Here is a 13,581-nt window from a genome sequence, read left to right on the forward strand (position 1 = left end):
AGTCAAAACACATCCCCCAAACACCACAAAGAATCCACGAACAGAGTGCCATCTGCAGCAGCCCCAAACCTCAGTGCCAGAAAGGCAGGACCCAGGGAGCTAGGCCAGAGAGAGGGTGCAAGAGGAGCTCATGTAGATGAAATCAGAAGCTCTGTAACTTCCCTAAAGATAGAGGTCTCTCACTGGGTGTGATGGCACATGCCTGTAATCACAGCACTCAGGAGGCTAAGGCGGGAAGACTGCTACTAGTTCAAGGCCAGCTTGGGCTACACAGTGAGGCTCTGTCTCAAAAAATTAAAAAGAGAAAGAAAGAAAGAAAGAAAGAATTAATATATACAGGCCTCCCTTGGTGTTGCCCTAGGGAAGGTAATGAGAGGGCTGATTACGGAGCTGATCGTAGCCCGCGTTTCTTCATGCCTAGGAGCACAGACTTGAGTGCCACTGCAGCCTGCAGCACTATCTCCTTCTCCCACACCTTCCTTGGAGGGGTGTGATGAATACCCATTTTGAAGCCTCCTTAGTGACAGGTCTGTGCCAGGCTGCCAGATGAGGTCAGTTAGTGTGAAAACATTATTCTCTCTTCTTGGCAGGCACCTGGCTCCCCTGTGAAAGGGAGGCAGACAGACACTGGATTGAATGGGCAGGAAAAGGTCAGGACAGTAAGGAGATGCAGGAGACCAAAACAAGGAAAGAGAAAAGGAGCCAGTGCCCAATCACACTTCTGTTTCTAGGCCATTCTAGTAGGAGCCTTCCTCTGTTAAAGATAAATTACTTACAGAACATGTCATGCCCCTGATCCAGAGTGGAGCCTTAATACTCTTTGCCTGCAGTTAGAAATAATAAGATTTCTCTGAAGTCTCTGCTTCTAAATCCCCACCAGAGTGATTAAACCTTTTACATCCTTCTAAAATAGAGGCACTCGAGTGCTGATGGGGCACACAGTATGAGAGACTTTTAGATCAGCCTTCAATAAACACAGGCTCTAGGTTGCTGGACTTCTTTTTTTTCCTTTTCTGAGATATTTTAAAATAGAAGCTGGCTCTTGCCTACTGAGGCCACTTCGTTCTCAAAGGATCCAGCTGAACATGAACAGAAAAATGGCAGTTGGGCCCAGAAAGTTGATTAATGTCAATGCCGGTCTGCTTGCTGTTCTCAGGGTGAGCACACTGCAGCCACTAGGAGTAGGAGGAAGCACACAGAGTGCACCTTCAACACCACCAAGGAGAACGCACAGTTCTGCAGACAAGGGCCTGACATCTCAGTTTGGTGCATTCTTCCATTTCTGGAATCTGTGACAGCTGATATTCAATTATACTTTAGGGTAGAGAGCAGATAATCAACAGATAAAAAGAATCCACAGAGGACCTAAATCCAACAATTTTAAGCTCAAGTTACATATGGGGACAGCAATATCCTATGAATTCAAAGAATTAAACATTGGCACTGAAATGCCCACCTTTGCCAAGGTGAATCAGAAGGAAAAATGTTCTCCCTGTGCATTTGTTGAGCACAATGAGAAACTGTACAGAAATCAAATGTAAACTCACTCTTCTCCAGGAGCTTGAAAGGGAACACTGGCCATGGGACAACAGACTGGGAAGGAATGAACCCTGCCCCTTTGGCCCTGACCTTGCATGCAGTCTAGCGCCCACCCTTGTGCCAGCTATTTTTTTTTTATCAGTGCTGCAAACCAAGTGTGGGGCTTTGCTTCTTCTCCCTCCCAGGCCCACACTGTGGTGGGGGCCTGCAGACAAGCGAACAGGCCAATAGGCAGGTGGTGCAGAGCAGCAGCAGGAGAGCTGGCAGCATTGTGACTCACAGAGGCTGCTCAACTATACTTATGGCTCTACTAGAAAATCTGTTAGCGACAGTCCATACTTGCTCTTCACCACCGTATGGCTACGTAGCCTCTTGCAGAAGCAGCATAGCTCTGGGCACCGCCAAACACTCAGTATTAGGTTTTATGGTTTCACACACAAAAGACAGAGTACCTGGTCTATTCTGCATGGATCTCAATGGAAGAGGAGACACCGGAGGGACAAATGGTTAAGTCTGCCCTTGTAAAAAGAACTTGAAAGAAAGTTGTTTTTGAAACTAGAAGAGAAAAATGCAGAAAGAGTGAAGTGAAAGAAACAAGTTTAACTTCCCTACTTTCACAGGTAGAGCGAGGTAGCACAATTTCACCAAGGGGTTGCCAGTCCCTCCTCTGGGGGTAGGCCACAGAGAGTGACCTTATGCAGTGACCTAAGGCAAGTGGGCCCTTAACTCAGTATGCATGTAATCATTGGACAAATGCTTCCCCGGCAGAAATTCCCACAGTCAAGCTGCACTGGGGCTCACCTGCTGCCCCTAGCGTAAGAGGAGTTCTTGGCCATCAAAACCAGTTTAAAAGCCCTTGTCTCTCTGGAACAAGGGGAACCCTACCCTGTACTCCCAATAATTGCAAATGAGCTGGAGCTTATGCTCAGTCTTCTGCTCTCAAGCCTCCTGTGAGGAGCTCTGTTATAGTGCTTGTTTTATTTGGCTCTAAATGTGGTACGTTCCTTGTGTTCTTAAGGCCAAGGTTCTGTCTTTCAATAAGTCATGGCACAAAATGTCAGATATAGATGAGCCCTCAGAAACCATGCACTGAGATGGAAACAACATGAAAGGATACACATAGAAAGTATTAAGCAAATGGGCCCTGTAGGTACCCAGTTACTCTGAAGGAAATGTGGGTACACCTGTGCCCCACAGAAAATGGGGGGGGGGGAGCTATTCTCATCTATGAATTTGGCTCAGGAATTCTAGCCATTAATTCTCTGCCATACTCCCTCTCCAAAGGCCCTGTGACTAAGGGTCCTTAAGTTTCTAGCTGGAAGTCTGGTTCTTGCCATGGGACTGGGTGATGTATCTGTTATTTTAGAGAAGTAAGCACTTCTCAGCTTTCAGATAGATCCAGCTGATCTGGAGGCTCCCAGCACTGCTGCTGTCTCTAGGCTCTGCCCTTCTTTCGAGCAGGTCTGGAGGCCTGTACTATGTTCCTGGTGCAGGTGGAGGTGATGAGAAAGCACACTGCTGAGAGGGAAAACACATGGGCTTGATCAGGACACCAACGTGGAGATTCTAGTTCAGATACCACCACACTGCATCAAGGCCAAGTTACTTTTTGTCTTGCAGAATCTCAGCTTCTTCCATCTAGAGAACAGATTTAAAAATATGCCTGCCCTGTCTACTTGCCCTGTCCACCTCACAGGGTTGCTATAAGCACTCAATGGTATACTTAATATAAATGTGCTTCAAAAAACAAGTGTATGCGAAGGCACGTATGTGTGTGAACACACAAGAAAGTGAAAAGTCTGGACAGAAATACACAGAACTGTCAATACCACTATCTTTCAAAGAGTGCCAGTGAGGTGCCAGGCACTGAGCTGGGTATAAATGTATGTCTAATTCTTTGTTGTTGTTGTTGTTGTTGTTGTTGTTTGTCTTTTTTGTTTTTATCGGTACCAGGGATTGAACTCATGACTGCATACTTGCAAGGCTGGTGCTTATGCTGTTGAGCTAAATCCCCAGCCCATACGTCTAATTCTTACAATATCAAAAGATAAATGTTATACCATATTTCAGGCAGGGAAACACTTTCAGAGCAGATAGCTGGTAACCTATTAAATGCCAAACATCTAATTAACAGCTTCCCTAAGATTTAAACTCAATGCTGCCATTTCAAATCCAGGCTACCTCTAACCTACAGTAGTGTTCTCTGTGTGATTTGTCTTTTCCAAATTTTTTAGTATTCTACAAATTGTATACAATGAAATGCATTATTCTTATGCTATTGTTATTTAAATAAAAATTTATGCTAATGAAGTACACAATTTTTCTTTACTATACACTAGAATTTAGAACCTAATTATGATTTTGAAATTGTATTTTTTTCTGTACTGAAATTCAATATTCAATGATGTAAAAGTATTATAGAATGTGGTACCTTAAAGATATAAATTTACAACTGTGAAAAACACAAATGTTTATTTTTTTGAAATGCTATTCCTTTGTCTTTTGTTTTTGAGAAAGGATCTTATTATATAGTCCAGGTTGGCCTCGAACTTGCTATACAGCCCAGGGTGGTCTCTAACTGCTTCAGCCTCCTGAATGTTGGGGCCATATGGGTGTGGCACTAGCTTGGCTAAAATGCTACTTTTCTTTTTTCCTTTTTATCAGGACCGGGGACCGAACTCATGACTGCCTGCTTGCAAGGCAGGTGCTTATGCCACTGAGCTAAATCCCCAGCCCCTAAAATGCTACTTTTAAAGAACTATTTTACAAAAACAATTATCATGTAGGGTATAATGAGCATGCCTGTAATTATAGCCACTTGGGAAGCTAAGTAAGGAAGATCACAAGTTTAAAACTACCTGGGAAACCTAGAAAGACCCTGTCTTAAAATTAAAAAAAGGTTTAAAAAAAGTAGAGTACTTGCCTATCACAAGATCCTACGTTTAGTCCCAGTACTACAAAACAGCCGCAAAAAGCCCCAAGTGTTGGAGCTGAAAGCTGTGGCTCCCAACTCCTGCCAGCCCCTGGCAAGATGCCTGGCTCCTTGCTATGGCAGATTTTGGGTAAGAGTAAGGCTGGGCTGCCTGCATCGCAAGACTGCTATGAGGATCAAACAGACTGTATGTGGAAGCATCACTAACTTATTCACTCAACCAATATCATATTTATTAGGCAACTACTGATCCAACTAGAAAGGAAGAATGTAAGAGACACAGCCTCCCTTGTTGTGGAATTTAAATCTCCTGACATAAAACAATTTCAATATAGGATAAGTATTATGATAGAGAAATAACAGGTGCTGTGAAATGGAGAAGACGCTAACTCAGGTGGGTAATTAGAGGATAACAAAGCTCAGCCAGCACTGGAATGTAAGTGGCAGCTGCCCAAGGTAGGCCTCAGGGAAAATTCCTACTCTGAAGAGTGAGTCCCACAGAAGACATGGCATAGCTGGTGTGGGCCACCACCCACTGAGCAGCTGGCTGGGGCACAAAGTAGATGGGGAAGTTATGACTGATTGGATCATGAGCAGTTTCAGCATCTCAATAACAACTAATGTTTCTATTCTTAGGTTTCTCTGCTTATCTTGGTTTCTTTGATAGGACAGTGATGCATGTTTTGTTTCTTTGAGAAACTTGTTAGCCAACAAGTCTGACTATATTGGAAATGTAACAAGTGTTAGAATATAGATCCAACACTCAACCTGGCACCTGCACAGGGAGTATCCTAGAGCACTCAGAGAGATGGGAGGGGTCAAGGTGGCCCAGGGGACTGGGATGAACCATAATAGCAACAGGTGCCAAGAACTGCTCTCCCCCACAGATGACCTCAAGTCCACCTTATGAAGAACAGTGTCATTTCTCTGGAAAGCCTGATGCACACTGTCTCCTGAGCCATTAACTGCATACTTTGATAGAATCTGTGCTGTCACATCTGGAGTGCGCTACAGAAGGGGGTCTTCTGGCTAACTTGGCTCTGCAAATGGCTCCTGCTCCCTCCATCTATCCACTCCTGAGCTCTTTCAAGGTCCCAACTTGCCCAAGCACTTCCTTTATCCACAAGGCTCTCTAGAGAAGTAACTGTGGAGATTCAAGCCATAGACTTAGCTGCCTTCTCAGGCATCATCCATTTGAGGGACCCAAACAAATGGAGAGCTGAGACAACTGAAGGACTGGAGTGTGGTATAGTGGTGGAGTGCTAGCATGCACGAGGCCCAAAAACAAAAAAGGAAAACTGAGGAACCACAAGAAATAGGACAAATATTCTAGGAAGAGGCCAAGACTAAGCCACACGAGACAGGAGGTAACGTGCAGGGCCGGGGAAATTGACTCAGAGTGGTCATGACTTTGAAGAGGCAGCACAGGCATGCAGCTCACTCCCACTAGGAAAACGTACAGTGCACACCTTTTGTGGGGTTCACCACCATGTTTGAGGTGCTTGATAGATACTACCCTTGACATGCTGTCCTTGTTTAATCTTCACAACTCTCTGAGGTAAGCACAGTTACTGTTCATATTTTGCAGATGGAAAAGCCCAGGTACAAAGAGGAAATGATTTGACCACGGTCACGTAGCTAGTAAATAAAAGACTGGGATTTCAATCTAGACAGTCTCGCTCAGAATTCAAGCTCATTACACTATACTTAAACATTAATGTTGAGGGGCTGGGGATTTAGCTCAGCGGCATAAGCACCTGCCTTGCAAGCAGGCGGTCGTGAGTTTAATCCCCGGTACCGATAAAAAGGAAAAAGACAAAAAACAAAAACAAAAACAAAACATTAATGTTGAAAAGGGCAGGTAGGTGTAGCCAGGAACCACTAAGAGTGTTGCTGTTTACACACCTTGGTGCCCAGCTTCCCACCTCATGCAGGGACCAGATGCTGTTGCCTCCTCAATCCTCCAGTGACCTGGGCCACTGTTTACACAGGTGTACTGGACGCTACTGTTCCCTCCCATGTGCTGTGATGTCAGAAGCACTGCTTTAGCTTCTGTAAATAAAGGGGCACGATCATCGCATCCTTGCTATTATACTACTTTAAAGTTTCATCTATCAGAAGTTTCTTTTTGCTCTGAGGTATCTTTGTATTCTATGCTTTGTTGTATTATAAGGATGAACTACAAACCAAAGCCTGGGTATCAGGTACAAGTCTATAATCATCTGCCTGACCTGGTAGTTGGCTGATGTGGTTTCTGATATTACTAAACAGGGAATGAGGAAAGGGCACACTCAAGAGGAAGACGGTCAAATTCAGTACACCATAGATGCAAGGAACTCCAGGGGATCGGCTCAGAGGACAGTGAGTGAGATCCCACACGGCTGAAGTATTCTTTCTCTAGAGTCCTGTGGATGGGAAGGCTTGGCCGCCTCAGGCAGACTGCACTAAAGCTGGAAGGGAGCCCTGCTTGGGGCCAGCAAGGTGATCCACAGTAGGCTTCAAACAGGGCTGGGACAGGGACAGTCCTACAGCCAAAGGTCTAGATTCAGGCCCATTTTCCCCTTTGCTGATTCTGGGGTCACAGCCTTCAGGCTGTGTGCGTCTCCTAGTGGAAAGAATGACAAGAGTTAAGGGCAGAGAAGGTGGAAAGGAGTGCGTGCTTATGGAACAGCAAGCAGGCAGGGGTGAAAGACTTGGGTGAGGAACAGTGAAGACTAAGAAAGGCAGGCTGCAGTGGGTCACCCAAGCTTATTAATCTGGCCTACTTCAGAACCTGTCCTCACATTTCTTCTATGCTCAACAACCGACTCACCCTTTCAAAACAGCAGCTCATTCAGTTTACAGATCTAACAGTCCCTGAAGTGCTTTTCCTTGGGGCCACTACTGTGCCCTGATATGCAGTAAAAATGTGTTGTGTACTTACTGGAGATATAGCTCAGTGACAGATCACTTTCCTGGCGTGTGTGAAGCCCTGGGTCTAATTATTTAGCAGCACACACACACATACACACACACATGCAGTGTACTCAAGGACAGAAATTCAATACAATTAATAGTTTTTGCTTTATCATCAAGGACATTCTTAAGTGAAAATGACACTTTTAAAAATGTGAGCATGCAATAGTGAAGCACCAAATGGTCACTGGCACAGTTCAGTGTCACTAACTTCAACAGCAGCTCCTCCCTGTCACTTTGCAACAACAAATACTATTTTAATATTGCTATGAATATCCTTTGTGAAGCTCTGCTCTAGGCAAGGGGGAGCTACAGCAGAACCAGGTGCAGGCTGGGGGGACATGACGGGATAAGGGAGGCTGCTGCAGCAGACTGGGAGGAGGTAAGGAAGGGCAGCAAGAAGGCAGAGAAAGGCAAGGTCTGCTGCAGTGGGAGGGAGGACACTACAGAGGTACAATGCATCTTCCCAGAGCCAGTGACTAGAGGTGGAGATGGAATCAAAGGCTACACTCTCCTTCCGAGAACAGATAGTGTCTTATTCTTCTTTATCTCCATTGCCTAGAATGAAGCCAGGCAGAGGTGAGCCTCAGCATACATTCATACATATATGCTTTTTTTTTTCTCCAAGAGTAACTTATATGCTTTTTAAAGCCAAACATAGCGGTATACGCCTATAATCCTAGCCCTGGAATTGAAGAAAGTTCAAGGTCAGTCTGTAGTACATAGTGAAACCCTGTGTCAAAAACAACCCCAAACCCAAAATGCTTTTTAACCAAAATCAGGTTATAAGAACACAGTGCCATCTGAGAAGGGGAGAACTCAGGAAGGGGAGCTATGTTCGGGTGAAGAGCAGAAGAAGACTGGTGTTACGAGGAAGCTTCAGAAGTAAGCAATGCCACATGGCAGCCAGGGACTGTGAAAACTCACAGACAAGGCTAAAATCATCTCACCCAGTGATCACTATCACCCAGCCAAATCTATAAATAACTTATAATTAGCCAGACATGACAAAATCTCAGATTAAAATGGAACACAGAATGCTTTAAAATATCATTATGGGCCACACGTGGTGGCGCATGCCTGTAATCCCAGCACTCAGGAGGCTGAGGCAGGAGGACTGCCGTGAGTTTGAGGTCAGCCTGAGCTACACAGTGTGTTCAAGGCCAGAGTGAGCTATATAGTGAGACCCTGTCACAAACAAACAAACAAACAACAGCAACAAAAACATTATATATGTCATATGTAAGTTAAAAAGGAATCGGAAGTGATACATCCCAGATTATTAACAATGGTTCCTTGGGGAGAATGTGATGGGTTTCTGCAAGAATTTCTTTTTTTGGTAGTGGAGAATGAACTGAAGCTACATGCCCAGCTCTTTTTATTTTGCAGTAAGGTCTTGCAGGCTGGGCATGAACTAGATTCTCTTGCGTTTCCCTCTAAGAATGCTGGCATGTGTGCCACCATGCCTAACTTTAATTCTACTTTTTAACATTTCTGTTGTATTGATTTACTTTTACAATCAAAAGTAAGTAAATATATCAGTGCATATTTCCTTATGTCCCGTGGTCATTTTTTTCTGGAAGAAATGTGCCTCCTCCTGATGAGCACCGTAGGCTGCTCAGCTAAGTACGGCTGCTCAACTAAACCCTGAAAACCCAGCACTCAGGAGGCTGAGGGATGAGGATTGCTGAGAGTTGAGGCCAGTCTACACCCCATAGTGAGACCTTACCTCAAAACTAAGAAATCAATCAACCAACCGACTCATCCTGAAAACCACTAACAGCTTAGGTGACTGTAGGTCCACACCTTTCTCTGGAAATAGCACATATTTTCAATTTGAAGTAACCTAAAAGGATAAGTAAAATGTACATCCAATCTTACCTATAGGTTTCTGTGAACTTGGAATTCCAAGGCAAATAATGCTGCTGTCAGGGGTTGGTGTCTTACAGCCGCAGGCAGTGTTCACTGGCTACTGTGCTCAGCAGCTCCTTCAATTCTCTATCTGCTTCTGCTTCATCTTACTTGGCATGAAAACCTTCAAGAAGCTGAAGTAGAAAGGACATCAAAATGCTGACTTCTCTAAGAGGACCCAGAGAAGACAGAGATCTACCGTGCCCCCAGTCCTGTAAGTTATACCAGAAAGTAGAAATGCACATGGAATCCACAGATGATCCCAGGATTTAAAATCAGACAGCTCAGTCTCTGCAAAGGCTGACCCTAAGCACTGAAGATTTAATGAGGGCTTGATTAAGATTTTTCAGATTCAGTTTCCACTGTGGAGCTTCATACCCTGAAAGATCTAACTGAGCCAGGGTGAAAGCAATAGACCCCTCTGTCAGTCTGAGGAATCTTGTGCAAAATGGAAAAGCTTACAGTTCTCTGCGGCCCACTTTTTAGTGGTGAATGGGCTCTGGTTCCACCTCCTAGTGGCCAGGCCTGATCTTCAGTCAAGAGGTCATACTGCCAGAAAGATAAAGCAGATGCTGAGAGCAGCAGGAGGCAACAGTGGAAAGTCTTGTCCCAAATGCATAAATACTGCCAGTTTTCAATGTGATGCCTTCATTTTCTGTATGTCCGCTGCTATTTTTAATCCTGTGACTACAGCTATCACGTGCCAAAGTTGCTTTGTCAACTTCTTCTCTATTAAATAAATATGTACTTCCTCTCTTCCCAGGAGAAAAGATCCAAAATTGTAGCTTAAATTTGAATTCTTGGCTTTTGTGATGGAAGCTGGATGTGTTTCAACATTATCTCAAGCCACATGTCTCAAAGTAGACCTGTCCCCTGCCCTACCCACAGCTTCCTTCCTCTTGATTTCTTCTCTATCAGATTGCATCATCCTGCCAGTCACCAGCCACAGTAGCCTTTAAATTATTTCCAATATTTCTCTTCTATCTATATAAGTTCCCCATGTTGACACTATCAGGATTTCCCTTAATCTTGTATAGTTCCTCGAAAAATAACTCCTATTGGTCCCTTGAGGCCCATCACTAATTACTAATTCTTCAAGTTCTGGAAGCATTCTTAACTTTCTTTCTACTTCATTGTGCATCTCATCAAGCCCACAGTTCTCCTTTGTAACCAGAGGAGGCTATACAGCTGCTCATGTGGCCCTCCTACCAGGCCATAAGCTCCTCAAAGATATGGACTCACATTCTTCATCTCTGTAGATCTGGCAATTGACAAAATATCTGGCACTAAAAAAGGGCTCCAGTGAAGCTGAATGAATGACTTCACCCACAGTATCCTTTTATTGTCCATCAGTGGACAGTCTTGCCTACTACATTTTTTATTCCTAGACAAATCTCTGAGACTCAATAACACTGCTTCCAAAGCCCAAGGAAACTTAGCCCTTTCTTCTGCTGCGACACTGCCAGGGACAGCTGTAACATCTCTGAACTCTGGGCCTTTAATCTTGACACAGTGTTGTTGGTGTTTTTTTTTTTTTTTTTTTTCTTCTTTCTTTCTTTTTGGTTACAGGGATGAAACTCATGACCTTGTGCTTGCCAGGCAGGTGCTTATGCCACTGAGCTAAATCCCCGGTCCAGCTGTTGTTTTTTGAGACAGGGTCTTGTCATGTACTTCAGGTTGGCCTTGAACTCACTAGGTAGCCCAGGCTGGCCTCGAACTCACAGTGATTCTTCAATTGTGGCCAAACATTGGGAAAGCTGGGACAGAAGAATTGCTGTGGGTTGGAGGCCCAGCCTGAACTACCTGGCAAGACCCTGTCTTGAAGGAAAAAAAAAAAAGGAATTAAGAGGTCATATGTAACCTTTAGAGCAAAAAAAACCTCCGAAAAATAAGGGATCCCTCACACTACCTTCAAGATGGACAACAGTAGGGCACCAAAAAGACTACTACTTACAGAATTTCTTTTTTTTTTTTTTTTTGTCTTTTTTTGAGACGAGGTCTCGTTATGCAGTTCAGGCTGGCCTTGAGCTCACTTTACAGCCCAGGCTGGTCTCGAACTCACAATAATCCTCCCACCTCAGCCTCCCAAGTGCTGGGATTATAGGCATGAACCACCACACCCGGCTACTTACAAAATTTCTATCTATGGTCCAAAGATTTGGACCTCCATTTCCTTGATGCAAAATCTCTAATGGGTATGGAAAAACAAAGCTCCTGTATGGTTACAAATGGTCTCCCCAGTGTTGCCCAGCCCAGCTTCCTGCTTTCCAGTCCCTTTCTGAGCCTACACCTATACTCCAGCTACAAGCCTGGAGTACCTGATGGCCCTAAACAATTTCCAGCTTCTCCCACACATGCATGACTGAATCACACTGTGACATTTCATTACATATCTCATCCTAAAGTCCAGTGTGGTAGTACATGCCTGTAGTACCAGCACTTGGGAGGCTGAGGCAGGAGGAGTGCTATGAGTTCAAGGCCAGCCATGGCTACACAGTAAGATCCTGTCTCAAAACAAAATGAAATGAAATGAAACACAAGACAGAACATCCTAGACAGAGTTAAGGATGGGGTGAATACTATGTCTAAGTCAGCTCTGACCCCCCTACATTTAGTTCAGGGTCTGGCACAGGGCAAATGCTTCCTTATATTAACGAATGAATATATTCTCTGAAGTTTTTTGCTCTTAAATTATTTTGGTTGTACCCTTATTTTAGCAGACTGAGCACAGGAAGTAGAAAACCCAAAGAGAAAGAAAAGAAGCATAACCAATGTGATCCAAGCAATGGAAAATCAGTTTTATGGGCAAGGAGAAAGCAGCCCCAGCTGTTTAGCCCAGAGAAGAGAAAATGAGGTCTAACTGGATTTCAATTTTAAGTAGAGTAAAGGTTCTCATGAGAAAATCTTGATCTCATCCTCCCTTCATTATCAGAAGAAACTTTTCCATATTCATGGAAAACAGAACAATAAAAACTGGCTTAAGTTAAGGTCAAAAGGGCTTAAACTGGAGAGAAAGAAGAACCGAATTAACACCCCTTTTCCAGAGGTACTGCATTTTTGTTCTCTTTGGCAGCTCTGGAGGGGCCTTGTTTAGCCCTTTAGCTGATGGCTGTGCAAAAGGAAATGAATACATGGCTCTGGTCTTGATTACTGCAAAAAGAAGCAGAGGAATCACAAGTCAGGTAAGATTTTCTAACAAGCCACTGACTTTTTATTGACCTTTTTCCTGCAGGCACTTTTGTCATGTCAGGATTTGTAACCCTGTGATCAACTAATCTAGTATTTCCAAGTTTTCTGCTGGTGCAATGGAAAGAGAGAAGATAATAATGCCAGAGTGATCCAGGCATGGTGGTACATGGCTGAATCCCAGCACCCCAGAGGTTGAGGTAGAATTACTGAGTTTGAGGCTAGCAGAGCTACAGGGAGAGGCCCTGTCTCACACAACACAACACAACACAACAAACAAAACAATGTCAGAGTGAGAGAGTTGGGAAAAATGGTCCTAACAAATGTAGTTTCTATAGAAATACTACCAGACTGGGCATAAATATACTGGCCAGTATTATTATTAAAGCTAACATTCATTGAGCACCTACTACATGCCAGGTATACTGCTGGTTAGTAGGTTATCTCAGTTCTCTTAAGAACTCACAAGGAGAAACTGAGACTAAGTAAGGTTAAGTGACTAGCCTGATTCACACAGTTAGCCAGCGACAGAGGCAGGATTCAAATACAGACAGTTTGGTTCTACTCCATAGCCAACCTACTGTCTCTTTATTTGGGTTGAAAAGCTGAAACTTGAACCCTAGTCTCTCTGAATCCAGGTTCATATTCTGTTTTACTCCCTTAAACTTCCCCAAGTCTGAAAGAGAAAAGCAACACATGACACTGGCAAGAGACAAACCCTCAGAAGAGAACCCACATCCCATACTACGTTGGGGAAGGAAGCTGAGACCAAGGACTCACAGATAAGGAACAGCAGACCAAGCCTTGAATGCCAGCCTTCTGTCTCACTTGTAGGGTTCCTTCCTCTGTTATGGGTTCTGGTTGAATCTGATGCAACCAGATGTGTTGGATGGGCTGTCTCCCTAGAAGACACTCCACAGTGAACTGCCAATCACATATCAGAACTTGTGCCTGAGATACAAAGGAGCCTAAAGCTTTTGTGAACTCATCCCAAAAGCCTACAAGTTAAAAGTGGCAGTGAACTGACCAGTGGCACTGCAGGGGCTGCCAAGATGCTC

General features: G+C 44.1%; 1 protein-coding gene across 6 annotated transcripts in view; it reads right to left on the bottom strand.

Moving 5' to 3' along the window:
• The window catches only part of Mknk1 (MAPK interacting serine/threonine kinase 1), a 39,002-nt gene that overhangs the window by 21,060 nt on the left and 4,361 nt on the right, over positions 1-13,581 (bottom strand). For 3 of the 6 annotated variants that reach the window (XM_013144223.3, XM_063236401.1, XM_063236405.1), the window contains 2 exons: positions 9,308-9,471; positions 1,992-2,094 (listed from right to left, as the gene is read on the bottom strand). The exons of 1 other annotated variant lie outside the window; for it this stretch is intronic. In XM_013144223.3, coding sequence (XP_012999677.1) covers positions 1,992-2,007 — 16 coding nt within the window. In that variant the 5' untranslated portion in view covers positions 2,008-2,094; positions 9,308-9,471. Of the gene's footprint in view, positions 1-776; positions 801-1,991; positions 2,095-9,307; positions 9,472-13,581 lie in introns of those variants that run through there. 2 more of the 6 variants (XM_063236402.1, XM_063236403.1) reach the window with 2 other exon arrangements.

The sequence above is a fragment of the Cavia porcellus genome, unplaced genomic scaffold (assembly GCF_034190915.1).
Source record: "Cavia porcellus strain 051 isolate PalLab524CR breed Dunkin Hartley unplaced genomic scaffold, mCavPor4.1 scaffold_25, whole genome shotgun sequence".
In the NCBI taxonomy this organism is placed as follows: domain Eukaryota; kingdom Metazoa; phylum Chordata; class Mammalia; order Rodentia; family Caviidae; genus Cavia; species Cavia porcellus.